General features: G+C 39.4%; 1 protein-coding gene across 1 annotated transcript; it reads left to right on the forward strand.

Moving 5' to 3' along the window:
* Positions 1–1,371: 1,371 nt before the first annotated feature.
* Positions 1,372–23,212, forward strand: SPIN1 (spindlin 1; the record flags this gene model as incomplete). Its single annotated transcript, XM_079548167.1, has 5 exons — positions 1,372–1,423; positions 14,498–14,546; positions 19,594–19,847; positions 20,799–21,032; positions 23,013–23,212. The coding sequence occupies 5 exons, from the start codon at positions 1,372–1,374 to the stop codon at positions 23,210–23,212; spliced, it is 789 nt and encodes a 262-aa protein (XP_079404293.1).
* Positions 23,213–23,912: the final 700 nt, after the last annotated feature.

Genomic DNA, 23,912 nt, shown 5'->3' on the forward strand with positions numbered 1-23,912 from the left:
GAAATAAAACTGTTTACTAGGAAAAGAGAAATAACAGCAATGATAATATGTGCAGAAGTAATACATATACAAGTAATATTTATGTGTATTTGCAGAACAAATGATGCAAGGTATAGCTGCTCACCACCTGCCCAGCCATTCTAAGCAGCAGCTGCCCCTCCTTGCAAAAGCCTCCACAGTTTTATAGTTTTTCCACATGATGCCATATGGTATGGAATATACTTTTGGCCTGCTAAGGTCAGTTATCCTGGTTCTGACCTCTCCAATCTTTCTGTGCCCTGTCAGCCCCCTCACTGATATGTGTATATAATCAATGAATATATAGATGTTGTACTTATGAAATAAACAAGAGAGTTTCGCTAAGCAGTTATTATAGCAAGAAAGAGAATAAATAAGAGTGCTTACCCTTGTCCTAGGCTCACTGTAAAACTCCAAAGGACAAATCTCCAGAAAGATCCTTTCCTACGGTCGTCATCTCTTAAATGGGTCTAGGAGAGGTAGAGCCAGGCTCCACCCCTTCCTGCAGCACAGGTGAATTGCCTTCACCTCTGCTCCCCGGGCTGAATCATTGCTTGCCTCAGGTGATCAATTAGAGGTTCAGGCCGTGATTCAGCAGTTCCCTTATACATGTGACAGTATGTGAAGATGAAATGTCCTTGGCTCTGTGTAGCATTACTCAGTAACAATTAAAAAATTGTAAAATATCTGTCTGTTATCAGTATTGTTTTACTTCTGAAGCCAGAGCACAGCATTATACTATGCTCTGTCGTAGTTGAAACTAGGACAGTCATCAAATTAGCGAGACAGGCTTTTCCTTTCAAGAACCCGTGTCTGGTGATTGCTGTATCCTTTAAGTGCAGTTGTTTTCAGGTAGTGAATTTATAGTTACAGGCCAGTAATTTCAAGGCTTTTTGCTGTGCCCGTAAATTGGAATAGTGTTGCCTTTTTGACCAACAGTTCTTCAGATTTCTAGGTAATAAAAAGGTTTCTTTAATTTAACTTCTAAATGGAACTTCTAGAAGTCCTTAGTTATCTCCTTGATTATCTAGATGAATGTGATGACTAAATACTTTAGGAATCAGATGAATTTAGGTATAGAAAATCACCAAGAACTTCTGCAGGTCTTTACAAACCAGTGACTCATTCAGCCACGAATGCTTATTTCAAGTTAAGTTTCAAATCAAACAACTTAGTGCTTTGCCTATTTTGTTTTTCAGAGTGTGTCTTCTGCTTTTGAAGAAGAACAAATTCATGATTGAATAGTGGATTAAGTAGCAGTTTCTCTTTGAAGAGTGAGATCTCCTGAAAGCTGGGAAGAACTGGATTTTCACCCTAGTCCAGCAGCTTTGCTGCTCACTTAAACACAGATGAATGAAGACCCCATTTGGAAAATCACCAGGTCAGCGATCCAGAGCTGATGCGGGTAAGCCTCCTTTTCAGTTTTATGGATTTTGTTTGCTTGTTTGCTTTCAGTAGGTAAAAAATATTCTTGCTTTTATAAATAGTTTTTATGTCTCAGTGTTTTTATACAGGCATTACTACTTGTGTCTTAAAAGAGTGTTTACTCATGTTACAGAAGCTGACAAAAAGACTCAAGCAGATTTAATTTAACAATACAGACGTGCATATAAGAAGTTTATAATGTAAAAAATATTAATGGAGCTGTAAATTAAACACCTCCTTAAAAGGAGGAAAAAAATGAGTTTGTTGTAGACCTTCACTGACGTTTTCACAGGAGACTTTTTCTTCTGTTTATCCCTGAAGTGCTGACACAAATAGAAAGAAATGTATACCCCTTGTATTTATAGTTTGATGTAACTTCATCAGAAATTGTAGAAGAGCCTCTGTTAAGCACTACAAAAAAGTTTGTCTATAGACTGCTGCTACTGTCTTATCTAAATTGAAAATTAGTCATAAGTATTTTATAATCACGTAAGTGCAAAATGTGAGTAAGCATGCTTTATGACCATTTGGGCTTATTTGAAGTTTTGCAGTTTGATAGACTGCAATCAATTGCAGTCTAGCGTACTCTGAAGTGAGGATTATCAGCAATGATGCAGTAAAAGCATAAAGTGGTGAAGAGTTGTTCTGTGTTTTTCTATGAGGCCCTTTAGAAACAAAACCAGGTCAGTCTTTTTTTTTTTTTTTTTTTTTTTTTTACTATTTAAGTAATGCAAATCATTCTATATAATTAGACCTTTTTTTTTTTTCCGTGAAATTACTTAATGTTTTCAGAGAGAAGTAGAATTGCCATTTTTATTGTGTAGTGAAATTAAACTCATGACTGGCCAGCACAGTAAAAAACTTTGTAGATGCATGATGTAGGACATTACCTAAAATCAACCATTCTGAATCACTGCTTTTCTGAAAATGTCAATAAATCAAATGAATACAATTGGGTAAAATTGGGAAAGGGAGTTATCTTTAAAAATACCCATTTTGCTGCTTTCAAGTACTTGCTGAATTCATTCAGAACTGAAGCACCCAATGAAGGAAAATTCCTTTGAAACCTTTTGGTAACTTATTGTTTTTATATGTCACTAGCTTCCACTAATGTTAATTTGCTGTCTGTCATTTGAAACATATACTGATTTCAAATGTGACTTCTGCAAGTAGTTTTAATAAATCGTCTCAAAGGAATGTTGCTTTTCATAGGAATGATCAATTGCAAAGGCAATATATATTGTATATATATATGTTTGTGTATATAAAGTACTCCTTATTTGCATCAGCATTTTAAGTTTAAAGACATACTGTCATCCAAAATCCAGGAAGAAAACTCTCCAACTCCAGCACAGTGTTAGAAAGTGGCATTCCTTTACTTCTTATGATACGCAAGCACAACTTCTCAAGCTCTGCATTTGAACAGTTGAGACATACATATGCAGTACACTGGCATACATATTCATTCTTTTTCAAGGACTCATAATATGCTAATGTCCCTTAGAGTATGCTCAGTGGTATCTCAGGTGGTCGAATGCTCACCCACTTCTTCCCATTTTTCACTTCATCACTAAATCTTTGACTTACTTTTGTCCACTTTTCCCCACTTCGGAAGATTTCCATTGCTTATTAGGCCATGATGAGCCACTTTTTAAAAGCAATACATGTGGAGCCTGAGAAAAATGTTCTTGCATGTTTTGAGAGAGATGATATCAAGTATTCTATTGTGACTCCATTGCTTCGTTCAAGGCAAAATCATTGAGGCAAAAGATGAAATTATTCTATTATTTTCTTACTGCAGAGTTATTGAGGAAAACAAGACTATTCATCATGAAAGCTGAAATGGAAAATTTTAGAACTATCACTTATGGATTCCTTTCACTAATACATTGGTTCTTAAATTAGTGTACTAATTCCTATTGCTAACCAAACCAACCTATATTGGTAGCAATATGACAGTATAGATGTAATCAAAATCGCATTCATTTACAAATGAGAAACTGTACTTACAACAAAACTTGTCAGGCTTTTTGCAGTTTTGAATAGGAAATAAGAATCGTGTTTCTTGCCACTGAAGTTTTCTCTGTCTTACTTTACAATAGTTTTATGTAGTTTAGTTTTTTCCTTTGATCTTGGGGAGAAAGTGAAATGCACAGAACTTAGTATGTAAAAAAAAAACAGAAGGATTTTAGTAGTTTGAATTAATTTTTTAAATTCCTCTAGGGAAAAGAAAACTGGAACAGCATTTCAAAATGTAATTTGTTCTAATGGATTTACCACTTCAAAGGAGTAATGTTTGTAATCCTTCAAAGACTCTCTCATTTTAGTTTCTTGAAAAAGTTTTATCTTGACAAGGGTGTGATGGTATTTTTTGAGTAAGGGATGGGCAACACAGTGTCACAGAGTTATCCCTAGATCTGTGTCCATGATGGCACAAGCCTGGAAGGAGACAAAAGAGAGAGGAAAAAAAAAAAGTATTAGCTTTTTGGGGTGGGATGAGGCCCTGTGACTAATGAGGCAAGGCATCTGAGGGCTGTGCACTCTGGGAGAGGAGGAGAGGGGGGAGGGTAGGAACATAGCAGATAAGTCTAAAAAAAAAAAAGCAACAGCAACAATCTGAGGAGGAACAGTAATTTACTAAGTCCAACAAAATCAAAGGAAATGAGAGAGAAAAGAGTGTCCAAATACGAGGTATTATGCTAGTAGACTGCAGGGGAAGCACATGCTTTTCTTCCCAGCAAGCTGAGTGAGCAAGAGGTGGCTGGTGTACTGCCAGGAGCTCCACCTTTCTTCCTCTGTGTGAGAAGTCTTCCAAGAATGCCGCGCTGCTCCTCCTTTCCCTTGTGAGAACCAAAAATGCCCCCAAAAAGGCAATCCACAGAATCAGAACAATTAACTCTGTAACTCTCACTGTTTTACATGATGTTATGATGTGATATACCAACAACAAAAATAGAAAGAACACAACATACAGGCACTTGTTGGTGCATCACCAATCTTGTGTGTGACAGGGGTTGTTCAGTGTATATTTTCCTATTTTTATTAATGGTGTTTGTTTCACAAAATCACAGAATGGTCCAGGTTGGAAGGGACCTCAAGGATCATGAGTCTGCAGCCTTCCTTGCCACAGGCAAGGCCATCAACCTCCCCATTTAATACTAGACCAGGCTGCCCCTGCTCCTTCCAGTCTGGCCTTTAATGTCTCCAGGGACGGATCATCCACAACCTTTCTGGGCAGACTCACCACTCTCTGTAAAGAACTTCCTCCTGACATCCAACCTAAATCTTCCCTCCCTCAACTTAAAACCATTTCCCTTGTCCTGCTGATACCCACCCTTTCGAAGAGTTGGCTCCCCTCCTATTTGTTGACTCCCTTTAGGTACTAAAAGGCTGCAATGAGGTCAACCCGCAGCCTTCTTTTCTCCAGGCTAAACAAGCCCAGCTCCCTCAGTCTGTCTTCGCAGGGGGGTTTCTCCAATCAGAGGAGAAATCTTATCTTTGTGGCCCTCCTCTGGACCCTCTCCAACAGCTCTCTGTCTTTCTTGTACTGGGGGCTCCAGACCTGGACACAATACTCCAGATGGGGCCTCACAAGAGCAGAGTAGAGAGGACAATCGCCTCCCTGTCTCTGCTGGCCACCCCTCTTCTGATGGAGCCCAGGATACCATTTGCTTTCTGAGCTGCACACTGCTGGCTCATGTTTTGTTTTTCATCCATCAGGACCCCCATGTCCTTCTCTGCAGGACCTCTCTCAAGGACTGCTCCTTCCAGTCTGCATGGATGCCTGGGATTTCTCTGGCCCAAGTGCAAAACCTTGCACTTTGCCATGTCAAACCTCATCAGGTTCACCCAGGCCCACCTTTCAATCCTGTTGAGATCCTTCTGAATGGCCACCACATTCCTTCCACCATATCAACTGCACCACTCAGCTTGGTGTCATCAGAAAGGTTGTTGAGGGTGCACTCAATTCCGTCACCGGTGTCATTGATAAAGATGTTAAAGAGCACCGGTCCCAAGACAGACGCCCTGGGGAATGCTGGCCTTCACCTGGACATAGAACCATTGATGACCTCCCTGTGTCTGCAGCCTTTCAACTGATTTCTCATCCATCGAGTGTCCATCCATGAAATCCATGTCCCTCCAATTTGGAGATAAGAATGTGGTGGGGACTGTGTCGAAGGACTTGCTCAAGTCCAGGTAAATGACATCAGTCTCCTTTCCATCATAGAAGGCCGCTAGATTGGTTAAGCATGGCCTTCCCCTGGTGAAGCCGTGCTGGCTGTCTCAGATCATACGCTCATTCCTCATGTGATCAAGCATGTCATCCAGGAGGATCTGTTCCATAATCTTCCCAGGCTCAGAGGTGAGACTGACCAGCCTGTAGTTCTCTGGGTCCTCCTTGCTCCCTTTCTTGTTAATGGGACTGATGTGACCCTTCCTCCAGTCATCCAGGGCCTTACCTGACAGCCATGACCTTCCAAATATGATGGAGAGCAGCTTGGCAATCACCTCAGCCAGCTCCTTCAGAACCCTGGGATGCACGCCATCTGGCCCCATAGATTTGTACACATTCAGGCTCATGAGGCAGTCTCGGAACTTGCTCTGCCCTTACAGTGGGAGGGGATTTACCACCCCAGTCCCACCTAGAGTTTTAGGAATGCAGGGTTCAGAGACGTGAGAAATACTAGAATCCTGGCTGCCAGTGAAGACCGAGGCAGAGCTCATTCAGTACCTCAGCCTTCTCTTTGTCCATTGAAGCCAGTTCTCCTTTTACATTTACCAAAGTAGGTACACTTGTTTTGACCTGTCTCTTCTGGCCAGTGTACCTGTAGAATGTCTTCCTATTGTTTTTCACATCACTCACCAAGTTCAGTTCCACCTGCACCTTGGCTTTCCTGATCCCACTTCTGCAAGTCCGGACGGCATCCCTGTATTCTTCCCAGGTGATAAACCCTTGTTTGCAGAGCTTTCTTTGCCCTCAGTGTGCCCAGCAGGTCCTTGCTGAGCCATGCCGGTTTCCTACCTCCTCTGCCTGCTTTCTTATTCAGAGGGATGGAGAGCTCTTGTGCTCTCAGAAGGCATCCTTGAAGAGTAGCCAGCTCTCCTCAACATCTTTGTCTCTAAGGACAGCATCCCAGGGAATCTTGGCCAGCAATTCCTTGAACAACTTATTGTTCGCTCTTCCAAAGTTCAGGGTCCTGATCCCACACTTTGCCAGGCCCGCATTCATCGAGATCACGAATTCACTGCAGCCCAGGCTGCCTCCAACTTTAATGCCTTTAATGATCTCCTCTGCATTGGTGAGCACCAAGTCCAGCAACACTGCACCTCTGGGTCAGTTTGTCCAATACCTGGACCCGAAAGTTATCATTAGTGCATTCCAGGAGCCTGCTGGATGTCTTGTAGCTCGTCGTGTGGTCTTTCCAGGAGATATCTGGATGGTTGAAGTCCTCCACCAGGACAAGAGCCTGTGGGCATGATGCCTCCTGCATCTGAAGGAAGAAAGCCTCGTCAGCAGTTTCCCCTTGATTGGGTGGCCTGTAGTATACTCCTATCACCAGCTGGCATTTATTAGTCCTGTCCCTAATTCTAATCTGGAGGCTAAGAACCTGTTCCTGACTTTCTCACAGTCTATCCACTCTTTGATATAGAGGGCAACTCCCCGACCCTTCCTACCTTGTCTATCCCTTCTAAAGAGCCAATATCCCTCAGTGGTGACATTCCAGTTACAGGAGGCATCTCACCATGTTTCTGTGATAGCAGTAAGGTCATAACTTTCCAAATGCATCACGGTTTCCAACTTGTCCTGCTTATTTTCCAGGCTGTGTGTGTTAGTATAAAGGTATTTCAGCTGGGCTTTCCATCTACCGCCTTTATAGTGGATCCAGGATCCCCTAGAACAACAGCATCCCCAGCATCCCTCTGCCCTCGACCATCCCTTTGTACTCCACCCTCTTTTTCCATCAAGTTTGGTATGAGCCCTTGAACTACCCGTTCAACCCCAGTGGCCCTGATTTTATCCCCTTCCCCCTTCATACGTAGTTTAAAGGCCTTTCAATGAGTCCTGCCATTTCCTCAGCAAGGATCCTCTTACCCCTCAGAGACAGGCTACTTCCATCTGCAGCCATCATGCCAGGTGCTGAGAAAATTGCCTCATGGTCAAAAAAGAACCAAAATTCTTGTGTTTGCATCAACTTCTAAGCCATTTATTCATCAGGTGGGTTTTTTGGATCCTCTCATTATCCTTCCATGCTACTGAAGGTATAGAAGAAAAAGCCACCTGCACGCCTGTTCCTTTAGCTACCCACCCCAGTCCCATGAAGTCTCGCTTGAGAGTTTTCAGGCTTTTCTCGGTGACTTCTTCACTGCCAGCCTGAACTATCAATAAAGGGTAATAATCAGAAAGGTGAATCAGTTCAGGAAGTTTCGTAGAAATCTCCCTGACCCCAGGGAGACAGCACGTCTCCCTGTGGGTAGGATCAGGCCGACATATAGGACCTTCCTCTCAGCAGGGAGTCGCCTACAACAACCACCCTTCTGTCCTTCCAGGTTTAGGCAGTCTTGAGGTGTGGGGTCAGCCACTTCACGCGGCAACCTCATGGGTGGACCTCCCTCCACACCCTCACTCACTTCTCCCTCGAGTTCCAGGGCCTCAAACCTATTGTGCAGTGACACATGGGGAGCCAAGGATGGGGGATGTCCACTTCGCTGAGCCAGTATCTGTTTCCACCCCTCATAAATTGCCTTGATGGCAGGGCAGCAGATCCACCTGTCTGGTGAATATCACCCTGGTGCCTTTTTGGGAGAGAGTTATGCTGCTTTTGCCTGTGCCCCACACCCTCCAGTTCTTCCCTTGGGGGGAAGGACAGGGGGCTAGGTGGAGGAGAGGACCGGGGGTTCACTGCAGCAGGAACACCATCTGCCTGCCAGTTCTCCTCTACCACATGTTTGCAAGGTGGCACGGGGTGACGTGCTCCATGTGGAACCTCAGCTGTGTGCCAAGATCTCAGAGCTGATAGGTACTGGCACCAGCAATTGTTTGTGGAACATAATGGCTTTTTGTGCCATCTCTGACCTTTTGTACGAGTACCAAATAAAGAAATATTCTTCCGCACGATGCTGTTACGCAGATAGGAATGTGTATATCTTGTTCAAGCAGTGTTAATGGTTGTATGGTCTAGTGTAGTGTACATAGTCTTTAGCTGAGTAACTTATTTTTGAAGGTTACAAACTTCATTTACTTCATTAAATAACATCTATTTGTTTTAGCTATTATTTTTTAAAAGTAATTAGTTTTAAAAACCTTTCTTAACAGGAAAAACAGCAGTCTGAGAATTTTTCATAGAATCATTGAATGGCCTGGGTTGAAAAGGACCTTAATAATCATCTAGTTTCAACCCCCCTGTCGTGGGCAGGATCACCAACCACCAGACCAGCTGCCCAGAGCCACATCCAGCCTGGTACTGAATGCCTCCAGGGATGGGGCATCCACAACATCCTTGAGCAACCTGTTCCAGTGCGCCACCATAATCTGTGTGAAAAACATCCTCCTAATGCTTAACCTATGCCTCCCCTATCTTAGTGTGAAACTACTCCTTCTTGTCCTATTACTATCAACCCATGTAAGCAGTAGTTCCTCCTCCTGTTTCTATGCTCCCTTCAAGTACTGGAAGGCCACAATGAGGTCTTCCTGGAGCTAAACAAGCCCAGTTCCCTCAACCTTTCTTCATAGGAGAGGTGTTCCAGCCCTCTGATCATCTTAGCGGCCCTCCTCTGGACCCATTCCAAAAACTTTGCGTCTTTCTTGGGCTGGGGGTGTCCAGGCCTGGATACAGTATCCAGATGGGGCCTTACAAGAGCCGATTAGAGAGGGACAATCACATCCCTCTCCCTGCTGGGCACCCCTTTTTTAATGCAGCCCGGAATACTGCTGACCTTCTGGGCTGCAAATACACACTGCTGGCTCATGTCCAGTTTCTTATCCACCAGGACCCCCAAGTGCTTCTCTACAGACCTATTCTCAAGGAGTTCTTCTATGTAAATAACTGAGATGGCACAGCTCAAGCACAACACCTTACACTTGGCCTTGTTGAACCTCATTAGGTTTTCATGGACCCACTTCTCCAGCCTGTCCAGGTCCCTCTGGATGGCTTTCCTTCCCTCCAGTGTATTGACCACACCACTCTGCTTGGTGTTGTCTGCAGATTTGCTGAGAGTGCACTCAATTCCATCGCCTTATGTCATTGATGAAGATGTTGAAGAGCACTGGTCCCAAGACCAGCCCTTGGGGGACACCACTTGTGACTGGGCTTCACCCAGAATGACTGATTACAACCCTGTGGCTGTGACCAGCCAAGTTCTTAATCCATCAAACAGTCCATCTTTCAAATCCATACCTCTCCAATTTAGAGAGAAGGATGTGATGATGGACCATGTCAAGGGCATTGTAGAAGTCCAGGTAGACGGCATCCATCGCCCTTCTCCTATGCACTGATTCTGTCATTCCAACATAGAAGGCCACCAGATTGGTCAGGCAAGATCTGTCCTTAGTGAAATCATGCTGGCTGTCTCAAATTACCTTTTTGTCTCATGTGTGCCTTAATATGGTAACAAGGAGGATCTGCCCCATGATAACCACCAGTGAAGACTGAGGCAAGATTGAGGACCTCAGCTTTTCCCAGGTCTAAGGAAGCCAGTTCTTTGTTCTCATTTATCAGAGGGGGGTACATTCTCCTTGACCTGTCTTCTCTTGCCTACTTACCTGTAAAACCCATTCTTGTTATTTTTCACATCCTCTGCCAAATTCTACTTGGCTTTCCTAATCCTGTCTCTACACTTGCAGACAACATCCGTGTATTCTTCCCAAGCTACACAACCCTGCTTCCACTTCCTGTACATTTCTCACTTTTCCTGCAGTTTAAGCTGCATGTCCTTGCACAGCCATGTCAGTGGCCCACCTTCTCTACTTGTTTTCTTCTGCTGGGGGATGGTGAGCTGTTGTGCTTGCAGAAGGGTGTCCTTAAAGAGCTGCCAGTTCTGTTCTATTCCTACACCTTTAAAGACAGTTTCCCAAGGGATCCCATCCAGCAGTTCCTTGAGCAGCCAGGTTTGCTCTCCTGAAGTTCAGGGCCCTGACTCTGCTTTTTGCCAGGCCTGCATTCCTCAAGATCACAAATTCCACCAGGGATGGTTACTACAGCCCAGGCTGCCTCCAATCTTAATCTCTCTAATGCTCTCCTGTGCATTGGTGATTACCAGGTCCAGTAAGGCTTCACCTCAGGTTGGTCTGTCTAATACCTGGACCAGGAAGTTGTCCTCAGCAAACTCTGGGAATCTCTTGGATTGTCTGCCACTGTGCTGCTATCCCAGCTGATAACCAGGTGTTTGATATCCCCCATCAGGACAAGAGCCTGTGAGTGTGACGCTTGCTGCAGTTGAAGCAAGAAGGCCTTGTCAGCATGCTCCTCCTGATCAGGTGGCCTGTAGTAGACCCCAAATGCCTGATGTCCTTTCTTGGACCAATCCCTGATTTTAACTGATAAGCTCTCAACCTTGTCATGGCTGTTACTCAGACACAGCTCTTCACAATCTATCCACTTCCTATTATAGAGTTTTTGTCTTACTACTGTTTTACCTAGGTGTATCCTTGCCTTCCTGTAGCTGAAAGATAATCAGGCAAGGAAATTTGTAAATTTTAACTATTAACAATACTGCAGTTGTTAAAGTAAGTTGTCTTCTACATGTGTGGGGACCCAGCCCCCCATCCCTGGGTATGTTCAGTCCAGGGAAGAGGAGGCTGACGGGAAACCTCACTGCAGCCTACAGCTTTCTCATGAGAGGTGTGGAGGGGCAGTGTTCTCTGGTGGCCAGCAGTAGAAGGGAAAGGCATGGAGCTGCCACAGGAAAAGTTCAGGCTGGATATCAAGAAAAACTTCTTTGCAGACAAAGTTGTTTTATTCCCACTCAGTGAGTTGTGAAGAAGATGAATGTTTGAAATTCCTCAAATAGTGATACTGTATGTTTGACAAGGGTTGCCAGAGCAACCTAGTCAGGTAGTGACTCAACGGAACCATACTAGACAAATTACTGAGCTTTCTAACAACTACTTTGAGGCAAAATTAGGTAATTTTCTACAGTAGTAGGCAACAGTTACTGAAGAAAAATGACTAAGAGGAGATTAAGGGAAAGACCGACAGAGAGGGAGAAATTTCACCACTTAACGTGGACCCAGGATTGTCTTGAGTCTTGATCTGTGAGTGGTGGATCAAAGGTAAACGTGCACATTCAACGTTATATACTGCATTAGTTAGACTGCCTTTGGAGTGGCAACTCACTTGAGTCTAGAGGATTCAGGAATTTTCAACAAGGGTCTCTGGAGTTCATGCACTCCCTCCTGTTAATATTGATGTTTTTCCCTCAGCTGATGGTCTTCAGCCTTAAGCAGAAGTAAGGATAACCCCTCTATCACTGTCTTTGCAGAATGAGGGTCCATAAATCTTTAAAGATTTTTACTCTAGTCATTTAGACCCTATTCTGTATTCTCTCTGGGTGAGGATGTAACTAAGGGTGAATCACCATTGGACTTGATAAACTCCATGGTAGGCCTTGTAGGTATGAAACCCTGGGAGTCAGCAAACTAGAACAAACTGTGATTAAAGAATAACAGGATGTTCTCTTTATGCTCTTCTGCTGATATGTACAGTTAATGTCATATTTAGGGAAATTGAGAAGCCTGTTGTCTTACTGCTGTTGCTTGGTAGAATCTTAAGCCAATGAGCTGTTATTGGTAAATTACTGCTTTCTAATGAAGAATATATAAGAAGTATGTTGAGCACAGTAAAGAGGTTCATTCCTATACCATGATAATTCTGAAAGCTCGAACTGGGTAGCGCGACAATAGTTCTCTAGTCAACAAATTCCTCCTTAATCTCAGACAAGGGTGATCATGCACAAGAACAGGCTCCCCAGGGAAGTGGACCACGCTCACCAGAGTTCAGGAAGCATCTGGACAATACTCTCAGACATATTGTCTGATTTTTAGGTGTCAAGCCAGGATTTGGACTTCATGATTCTTATAGACTCCTTCCAACTCATGGTGATTCTGCTGAGCTGTTTTAGCCAAAACCATTATCAGTCAGTAATTTAAAACATGAAACATGTTAATGTTCTGATGATGCAGATCTTTTACTTTATGAGAAAACTTTTATTTTTTTTAAGATTTATAATTTTAGTAAAACACCCCCATACTTCTAATAAAATAAATTTTGTTTAATTAAGTATAAATTAAACATAGTCATCTCACATACAGAAGCAACTTTAGTTGCAGTCAGTTCCCAAGTTCTTCAGCGTTTGTAATCAAACTTTTGGTTATCTTTTGAAATTATTATTTTCTCATTAAGAGTTCATACAAACGTGCTTAAAGTACAGTTCTAATTGTATAATCTCCTAAAAGTCTATATTGCTATATTTACTTTAGTATTTACCCTTAAAGCTTGTTTTTGTAACCCAAACCTTCTAGATGTCATTAGAACTGGAAACACAAATCTGAGGATTTGATTCAAGCCTGAATGCTATAAACATAAGATACAGTATTAATTCTGCCATTTGTTACTTTATATATCCTCTTTATTTTTCCACTTGAAAAAGCAAAAATGGGAATATTATGGAGACTGATGGTTAGGAGTACTTTTAGTGCTTGACTCTCTTGTATGATACTGCTATGACTTAGCATGACTTACCATACCCAAAGCTATGCTTGGAACATGTACATACTGTTAAATATAGAAAAATTGGTTTGTTTAGACTTGTAAAGAAACTTAATTAAATGTCTTTCTATGGGTGTTTATTTAAGCATTAATAGTCAAAATTCTGAGCGTGTTTATACACATGGCTGTTTACAGATGCTAGTAAAACATGTCCAATTAGTTCCACATTAGTTCATTGCTTTGACAAGGTTCTTTTGAGTACTGCCCTCAACAAGGTTTTGTTTTAATGCCCGCTTTATCCCTCTGAATGTATTTGATGTTAGATGGGATTTTCATTTAGCAGAGCAGTACACTGGTATACTGAAATAACAGCACAATCATAATATAGCAGTTGCACTGTGATGGTGGCTGCGATGGTACATTTCTCCTGGCAATTAGTCACCTCACCGCCTTTTGTTATCAGCTCTATAAAGCTCTCCCTGTGGCAGGCCAAAAGCTTCTTGACACTGTACTGCCAAGGAAATTTGAGGGCTCCCTGGCATGACCCTACAGACTTGGGTCTGTCAAACCTGTCTGAGATAGCAGATTTTATCAGGGCAGTTTGCAACTTTTGAGCATTCCCAACCACCATTAACCATCTGATATTTCTCATCCCCCGCGCTCTCTTCCACTACCCTTAACCATAGCTGATAAGCAGTTGTCTGGCCCAGAAGACAGGATGAGGTCTGTTTCAGTGTTGGGCTTTATAGGAGCATACTTTTTTCTAATACTAAACTGTGAACTGTGAACTGTGAACTCCTCATCATAGTATTAGACATTTTTATTTATTCAGAAGGAATATATGAGTTGAAGCCGGCTTAGGAGACCTGCTCTCTTCATGCCTCCTTTTTTTCATTGCTTTTTTTTCTTATGTTCTTCAGGCTGAATCACATCTATACTACCTCCATGTTGGTCTGATTTAATTCAGCAAGACATTCATTTGCATTTTTTTGATTTGCATAAGAACAGACAGTTAAACAGTTAGTTGATTCACTTAACTGTTATAGCTAGCTGGTCATCTCAACTGTTGTGGCCATTTTTCTAGAACACAGACCAGGTCCCTGTTAAGTGAAGTTCAGCTTTCTCTTTAACTATTGTAGCCATATCACACTTCAAGCTTATTTCTTATTTCTGTAAAGCCTTCTCCCATTGCAGGAGTACATTGGTAATTCACAACATGATGTTTTTGGATTGTGTACATTTTAGTGCTCATAGAGAAATTTTTATGTATAAGTTTTTTTAACATAGATTTTTGTGACGTTGTACACAGTCTTTATTTTTCAGTAATTCCATCATCATTTATATTGTAGGTCATGCAGGAGTCTCTGCCAGCATGATGAAGAAAAGAACTTCCCACAAGTAAGTTGTTAATATTTTTACAAAAATGCAGCTGTCTGTAACTGGAAGGACTGTTTTAGAAATATATCTGCATTGTTCCAATCACTTAGCTTCTGTAAAATTTAGGAAATAGCAATCTGTTTTTTGTGTAGAGTCAGACTTCAGTTCTTTCTGGAGGGTGGTAGGAAAGAATAAGTCACTAAGGGAGTTTTAAGCATCATTTTTGAATGTTATTCTGAAATTATCTTATGACTACAATTTACAATTTCTCTGGGATTCAGAGAGAAGCAGTTGCAAGCCAGAAACCAGTCGCATGTACTCAGGGACCTCTGTTAATCTGGCAAAATGTTCATCTGTTGCTAACAATTCTAAAGCATACTTACTGGTAGACAAGTATGGAAATAACCTTAGAAATATTTTATCTTCCATTCACTAGAACTGTAGTTTTGAAAAGGATTTTTCACTTTTCTGAAATAAAGGACATCTGAAGTATGTCTGTTAGAAGGCTGCTGTTCATATGTGTAGGATATCTTCTTATGCATTCTCATGACATGCATTATTTCCTGTACAAGATCTTTAATTAGCTACTGAATGTTGCTGAGTAGCTGTGAGAAAACAGTTAATACTCTGGTCATTATTGATCGGTGAGATGTATCTGACTGCATCTCTGATGGAGAAATCTAGGCTGCTTTAGCCTGAAATTTATTAAAAAGTTACTAGTTCAATTTTAAGTCTAAAGTCCTATTATAGTGGTTTATGACATGCATCAATCCAAAGCAGTTTGCCTACCAAGTGTGTTTTCAGTGACTTAACTTTTTTGAATGAATAATAATTGTTTCCCAGAGAGAAAATTTTATGTAAAATTACTCTAATCCCTTCCACCAACTCATCATTATCCATTCTTATCTATCTTCATAGAAGGCAAAGACATAAGTTTATTTGTCTAGAGGCAGGTAGAGTTGGTTAAAACTTAATTTCTCTTGTTCTTTTTCAACCGCTCAGAGAAAGGAGTGTATGATGGGAAGACTATCAGAGGTGGGTTGCCTTTTGTACTTGAGGGTGGCTAGATTTGTCTTTACTGTTGTGTTGATATACAGTTTTTAAATACCTAAATAGGTTGTGCATTTGTGAGCATAAAGGCTATATAATACAATTTTGAGGAATTTAACTATCCAGCTTAGTTTTATGTTAAGTTAGCCTAGTTCAATTGTTTCTTGATCATTTAGTGAAGGTTTTATGTACCAAACGAAGATACGTGCTGTTCACTGACTTATCTGAGAATAAGAGAGACTAGCGGAGAATTGTTTACATGTATAATTTACAGTAAGAAGGTGAGATATGGATGATTCTGTAACAATGTGTGCTTATAATACTCTGAGCAGTTATAGTAGACAGTAAGTTAGTAATGCATACTTTGTTGTTGATTTAGTTATCATGACTTTTATATTCCTCATTTAATATAAAACAAGAGGAACCAGCCTTGGTATGTTAAGGCCATAGGGGAGACTTCATACATGCTACAGAATTTTTGTGGCAGAGGGCAGAGCCAAGAGTATGTAAGAGAGCATGAGTCAAGGAAGTGATCATATGAGCAGTGCGGATTACTCTTCTGAAGTCATCACTAAGTGGTAGTCAACTGTTGAGCCTTTTGGAAAGGATTCAGCCATGATTATAGTTCAGCATAAAGACAGATCTTCCAGATGATGTCAGTGGGTAGTGACCATTACTGTGAATATGAATCTGACCTCATTAGCATCAGATCAGTCAGTAGCCTCTCAGATCTCATTCTTTCTCCACTCTTGGTACTTAAGAAAAGAGTACAAGAAATGATGTACGTATCAATACTTTCTTCTCCCCGCATTTCTTGTAGTTTGCAATTTGACGATCTCAAGGTGCAGGCTGTACCTGCAGTTTAACTATCAGTGAACCTAGCCTTTTGAATTTCTGATCCCTCTTTAAACCAACTTGTAATCTTGGCTTCTGCAGCATCATAAGATTTTGCAACTGAATAGTGAGTTTTGGGTGAGTGCAGAAAGCTCTTCGTCTAAAGTGCCTCATTGTCTGAATATTGTGAATAGTAGTTAATAAGAGTTTCATTGTCATTCTGCTATTGGTGGTAGTCTGTAATAAGATTGTAATAAGTTTGGGGTCCTATTTTTAATACTTCTTCATACTGTGAAAGCCTAAAATTATTTGGACCGCTGCTGTTGTGCTGCACTTACACCACTTACACAATTGCAGAGTTTTCTTGCCAGTTCTTTTGCAGCTGTGCTTTTTTTTTTTTTTCCTCTCCGAATGTTAGGGGCGTGGCTTTCTTTCATCCTTTGCTGTTTCTTTCCCTAGTTCTAACTCGTTTCTCTGAGAGCTGGAAAAAATTTATTTTTTCTCAAAACTTAATTAAATGGACAACTACATAGACTATTGGAAATTGCTATGCTCCTTTTATAAATACCAGTTTGTCTTGTAAGCACAGTCCTAAAATAATGGTTCTCAGCTGCCAGTTGTAAGTAGTTATGCAGTACACTGTTTGTCCTGATAGCACATGCAAAATGAAAGTTTGTATGAGGACCATCTAAGCATAATTTGAAGAAGTAGGAAGATTTCTTTCTATGTGTGTAGTCTCACAAAGCTGGTTTCGATAATGAAGCCTTTTCATAACTAGGTTTTCTCTACCAGCTTAATGCCTTCAAGGTACGGAAGAGGATCTGAAACACACTGAGGATATGTCTGATGTGTTGAGAACTATTTCTAGGACTTGCTGGTTTTTTGTTTGTTTGACTCCATGTGTTGTACGTATCTAGAAAATTGATTGAGAATTAATTAATTTCCTTAATCTGAGAATCTGAGTGAAATTTTAGAAGAGAATTCTAATAGAGGTAAACACTTTGGGTCTTCTGGATATAGCATCTCAGAGGTTATGTATATTTTTATTACTTGGTGTATTACAGAAACAGCATACTATTAAGGCATTACTTGGGTTCATTACTTTTTGTCTTGGATGAAAATAAATTGGTAGCTGTTGCTTAAAAAGCTATACATTTGTTCTTACCACACATTCATATGTAAGAAAATATAAATTTTCCTTGGAAATTTACTAATTTAAAGATCTCATTTTTTACATTAAAAAATACTGCAAATGAGAGTGAATGGCAGTTCAGTGGTAGAACAGCCTTCAAAAACAGCTTGATCTGGATGGTGTTTGACTACATTTGTAATGTTTTTTGCCCTTTCCAAGGCATTTTAAAAGGTAGTTACTAGTTTGAACTCACTTTTCCAGTATTTTTTCATCATATTATTTAGAATGACTGTGAAGCTTTTCACTTAATTGTTTCACTTTAAACGTTTCAGGGTGCTTTACAGGTAGAAAAATTGATATTGAAAAGTATCTTTAAACTTTTCAAGAATCAGATAACTAGCAGCATATACAAACATTAAAAACTGATGCTATTGTAATTTTCAGGGTTTTTTTTAACTTTGTTTTATTCTGTCTTAAATAGAACTAAGATTCATTAGAACTAAGTAAATGTAAAACTCATTTCTGTTGTCTCCTCTGAGTCATAATAAAGTATTACTGAAACCATTGTAATTAAAAAAAAAAAGAAACACTTGACCAAGAGTTTGAAAATGCGTTCTAGTGTCAGCATAAAATTAAAACCAACTGCGAGAAAGAGCCTTGTAGCTGATAGTTTATAATAATTTATACTCTCAGAAGTTAAGACTGCACTGTAGCCTTATTTTGCTGAAAAAGTCAAATCACAGAAGGGGAATTTTGTTAAATTCAACTATTGAAGTATCTGCTAAGATCTTTTTCTGAAGGTGGAACAAGCTGATGAAATAGTAAGTTGATGAAATAATCATACGTCTCGTTTTTTATAGAATTTTGATTACATCTTCAGCATTATGCATTCTAGTTTCATATAGTGAATGCCTTATTCTGTAGGACTGAGATTTCACTGTTGTCTTCTTTGTATCTTTATCATACATACACTGCTCTGTGAGCTCTCATCAACTTTCTCTTCAGTTACTGCTGTCTTTAAGAAAAAAAATTTGTTTTGTTTGCAACCTATTTTCATTCTTTAGATGTTACTTTTAAGAATATTATTTCATGTTTGCCATATAAATGAAGTATATAACAGGTAGTAACTAATCAAAACAATTATTTTTGTTTTAGTTGAGATTCACCATTATTTTGATATGTCACCCCTCTAAATAAACATTTTAAGAATTAAAATGTATATTGTAAAATGCTAAAATATACATAGTACTAATTTCCTATCCCCAGTATACTGTCCTAATGTTCGTTTGTTTCTTCCATTTGTATTCAAATGGTCAGTTGGTGATTTTAATAACTTGCATGAAGCATTCAGTGCTTTGTCAGACAGCTTACGTGATTGCTGATCAGAACAACTGCTCAGACCAGAAGGAATTTTCATGCAACTTCCATGAAAACAAGAAGGGCAGAAAAATGTTAGTGCACTAAGAAGTATGCCTTCTATTGCCGTTACCATTACATACAATTTTAATGGTGTTGCAATAAAAAGGAATGCTAGAAGAATATTATTGCTGACATACCGTTAAAAATACTTTGACTCCAAAATAAGTGAAGAAGGAAGCAAAATATCTTTCAGATGAAAACACACGTTACAGGAGAAAAAATTCCTTAGAAGAATTTTAGTCACCTGCCAGTAATACTTCCACTCATTTCTTCATTCTGGTGTAAGGGACTTATGTTTACTATTCACAAGGCAGAGAAACAAGATAGTAAAGTTCTGTGAGGTAACTGTGCTTTGAGATGTGATCAGGTGAGTTGATAGTCAGCATAGTTCTTAAGCAAACTAGTTTTAGGTATACAATTACAAAGCTCTCATTAAAATGTTGTTGGGAGTAATCCACTACTCTTCAGTATGTTTTTGTTGGTTGTTTTTTTTTTTTTTCCAGCATAGCGTAATAAGCCTTATACTTTTATTTCGCTAAGATACACTGAGCTGCAGACAAAGTATACACTTCTTATCCAGAGTAGAATTTTGAATATGTGCTTATTTAATATTGTGTTTGTATCTGTGTACAGAAAGCACAGAAACAATGTGGGACCAAGCAAACCAATTTCTCAGCCACGAAGAAACATTGTAGGCTGCAGAATACAGCATGGATGGAAAGAAGGGAGTGGACCTGTAACACAGTGGAAGGGCACAGTTCTTGACCAAGTTCCTGTAAATCCCTCTCTTTATCTTATAAAGTATGATGGATTTGATTGTGTATATGGACTAGAGCTGCACAAGGATGAAAGAGTTTCTGCACTTGAAGTCCTTCCAGACAGAGTTGGTAAGTGTTTGTTTTTTTTTCCTAAATACACACATATAATTTGACACTTATTTTTGAACGTTTCCTGGCATCCCAGGAATGAAAAGATGAAATCTGATTACTTATATTTTATTAATTATTTTTTGTCATATGGCAGGTAATCTTAAACATTCTGTTTAAATTTTCTGATTTCACAAAGATCTGACAATACCAGAGAATCCAGTAGGGTTTTTTTTGTTTTTGTTTTGTTTTTTTGTCTTTAAATAGCATATAGTACATTCTGTGGTTAGAGTCTTACCATAGCAAGATTATGAAAAGTTAACTTTGCTTTTTCCACTAAAATCTAAACTCTAGGTGATCTTGGTTATGTTGTGTGTAGTATGTCTGGAAGTGATATTTTTCCTTCTGTACTTTACATAAGTATTTCTAATAACAGCAGGAAACATTTTCAATGACTTCAACTTCCTTAAACTGCCCTCTGTTTGACTTCTTTTTCTAGCTTTCCTGACCTGCTCACTGCCCAATATCTAGCTAAAATACAAATAGTTTTCATTGCTGTGGCCTATGCTGGTATTGCATTACAGTGCATTATGAGTATTTGATTTTGAGCAAGGCATTCAAGGCCAGGCTTGATGTGGTTCTGGGCAGCCTGGTCTAGTAGTTGGCGACCTGCACGTAGCAGGGGAGTTGAAACTAGATGATCATTGTGGTCCTTTTCAACCCAGGCTATTCTGTGATGCTGTGATTCTATGATTCTATGATAAGAGCAATACAATGATTTATTGTTTCAACAACACTAGTAAAATTCTGCATTTCTTCACTAAGTAAACTCTGGAATGGACAGTGTTTGCTTTGTATATGAATTGACTAAGTTCAAATAAAATCTGTTCATGAATCATGAAAAAAAACCTGCTTTTCACAGTGACATATAATTGTGCTGTTGAATGAACTTATGGAATGCTGTCATTGCAGCTTCATCTCGAATTAGTGATGCCCACCTGGCAGACACAATGATTGGCAAAGCTGTGGAACACATGTTTGAGACAGAAGATGGCTCAAAAGATGAATGGAGGGGGATGGTCTTGGCTCGAGCTCCTATTATGAACACATGGTTTTATATTACCTATGAGAAAGATCCTGTCTTGTACATGTACCAACTCTTAGATGATTATAAAGAGGGTGACCTTCGCATTATGCCTGATTCAAGTAAGTAGTCCCATTAACATTTTTTTTTCCTCTGGAAAGTGTCATCTTTTTACATAAGTATTTGCCTGTGGTTTATTAATGGGCATGGGACATGGACATGACCTTTTATGAATGCAGTTCTGTTAATCTGAGAAATTCTGGGGGTGGTTTGATTATTCATCTGCTTAAAATCTGCTCACTCACTCTAGATACATTCTGGACATATTTGTAGACTGGGCTAGAACTGACTATGGATGCAATTCCAGATTTGATTATGGAGGATTTGGGTTGTACGGAGCTTGCATTTGGCAATGACACAGTTGAGATCCCCTGCTTAAGGAGTAAAGTAAATTTGTGGATGAACAGTTGGCTGATGTGTTGGGATCAAGAAGTTGTAGTAAAGGTTGTAAGGGGTTACATTAGACTGTTGGGGTTCCCAAGGGTCAATTTTAGAGCCAGTTCTGTTCAGTATTTTTATAAGTGATCTGGACACAGTCAAAAAAGCATACTAAGTTTGCAGGTGATGTTAAAATAATTCTTATAACTATTGAAAAATTTCATTTTTAATCAGCAGAGGAGTATGCAGTAAGTAGTGGAAAGCTGTTTTCCATAATTATTCTTAACTTTGCTGAAGATATGTTCTTGCTACTACAGAAGAGGTTCTGTCTGGAGTTTTTATTAGAAACTCGACAAGCCAGACGCTTTCCACTATTGTTCTTATATGGAAAGAGGTATCATAGCTCACAGAGGTTGTTTCTGATTTGTGTTTCTGAAGCAGTTTAATTTAGCTGTGGTAGGTCTTCAAAGTGGAAAAGCTTTGAGTAGTTTATTGGGGAAAAGAAGCACTTAAGCTATTGAAAATTCATTTTCTTTCACATGTTGCAGAATGAAGAAAAAAAATGGTAGATTAGGGGAATATATTTTTCTTGTTTCTTGAAGTGAAAGTTTTGTGGCTTTTCCTACTAACATGAAGAATTTTCACAGAATAAATATTGTTCAGGAATATAGAATAGAGTAGAATTTGCGCTAGTGTTAAAGCTAAAACTTACCGGGACGATTCTTTTTATTTTCTCAAGCTTAGGTTGTTACTTGTCTTTGTGTATGTGAGGACACAAAAACGTAACTTCTTTTAAGCTTTTATTTTTGTAAGGGAAAAATACTTTACCGGTTTTGATACTAAAACTGTGTAAACACTGCACAATTCTTTCTAATTAAAAGCTTATGTTTTGTCAACAAATACTTCACATAAAACTGATTTTGAGAGAATGATAACTATTTGTGACGATGCATTTATGGAGGAACTGTACATTTACAGAGAAACTTCATAAAAGAAATAGAGAAAGAACGTGGGTTTTTTTGGTGAGGCTAGCTTCCAGTTCTTCAGTACACTGCTATTACTGCTTATTGTATTTGTTCTGTAATTTACTTGTCTTTTTGCATCAATGCGTGGCATAGACACTGTCAAAAAATACAAGGCTACTTCTGGGTAGATTTTGCTAGCCAAGCAAATAATATGGTTAGACTTCAGTAATGATACCTATTGCAACGTCAAATCAAAAGCTCTAACAAAGAGGTTACTCGTAGTAGACATCTTGGAGGTGTGCTTGTTGCATATACTCAAACATCGCATAATGTGTGTATAGGGGGTAGATGGGGCTGCTGATGAGATCCAGTCTTGTTCCTGCTGGTAGATTGAATTTGGTAATCCACAAACATTTTTGATAACATGTATGTAAACCTTTTTGATTAAAGATTAAACAATCAAAAGTGCTGTTTTTGACTTTGTAAAATTGAACTGTTGTATTATTGGTGGGCTAAAAAAATACGCAACTGTACATTTCAGAAGTACACTGGTTATTAAATGTTTGTGTAAACAAAACAGCATACTATGTATTTAAAAGTTCTGATAGTTTATTACTGGTTTTGCAGATGAGTTTGATGTTATTTTCCATACTGAAATTCCATCCATGCCTACCAAAGTATACTGGTTTTGTGTTACAGATGATTCACCTCCTGCAGAACGGGAACCAGGTGAAGTTGTGGACAGCCTGGTAGGCAAACAAGTGGAATATGCCAAAGAAGATGGCTCAAAACGGACTGGCATGGTCATTCATCAAGTTGAAGCCAAACCATCTGTCTATTTCATCAAGTTTGATGATGATTTCCATATTTATGTCTACGATTTGGTGAAGACATCCTAGACATCATTGTGAACTCTGCCAAATTTGTGGAACTATTAAATGTAAAATTTGTAGACACAAAGACTTGACTGCTTTCCAGTTTAATGAAAGCTTAAATGTCCCTGCGAACCCACAATCTCTGCCAGCAAAACTGTTTTGTTCTGAATAATAGGAAAAAAATTATGTGAACATGATACATTTTGTGTAAGAGAACTCCTTTTCTTGGAGGAAGTCAGTATATCTCAACAGGAGGAAGTTAAGAGCAAAAAACAGCTGCAAATTCAGGCTGTGTAAATTTGATCCAGTATTGTAGTCCTTAATCTAAATTTTTTTCATAGATTTTAACTTTCTTCAACTTTGCACTCACCTCATGCAAGTGTAGTTCGATATTTTGATATACCTTCTTCTATAACATTAAATTTAATTTCTTGGCTACTGGCAGTCCTTGTTTTCAGGGTTGGGACAGAATTGATGTTCATTCAAAACTGAAAGGTTTGAATGATTTGTTCTGCATTAAGGAGTGCCTAACCCAAGTAACACCAATCTGCTGTGTTTCTACACTTAATTTTAAATATAGCTTCTTAAGAATTTGCAGTACATGGAAATACTTGTGCATTTTTAGTAGTCATATGGCTGTAGAATATCAAGTGTTTGACTTGCGCACCTTTCAGTGAAAAGTCTTAAAACTACAAAATATATTTAATCTGTATAACCAGTTAAC

Source organism: Tetrao urogallus (assembly GCF_951394365.1).
Source record: "Tetrao urogallus genome assembly, chromosome: Z".
Classification (NCBI taxonomy): Eukaryota; Metazoa; Chordata; class Aves; order Galliformes; family Phasianidae; genus Tetrao; species Tetrao urogallus.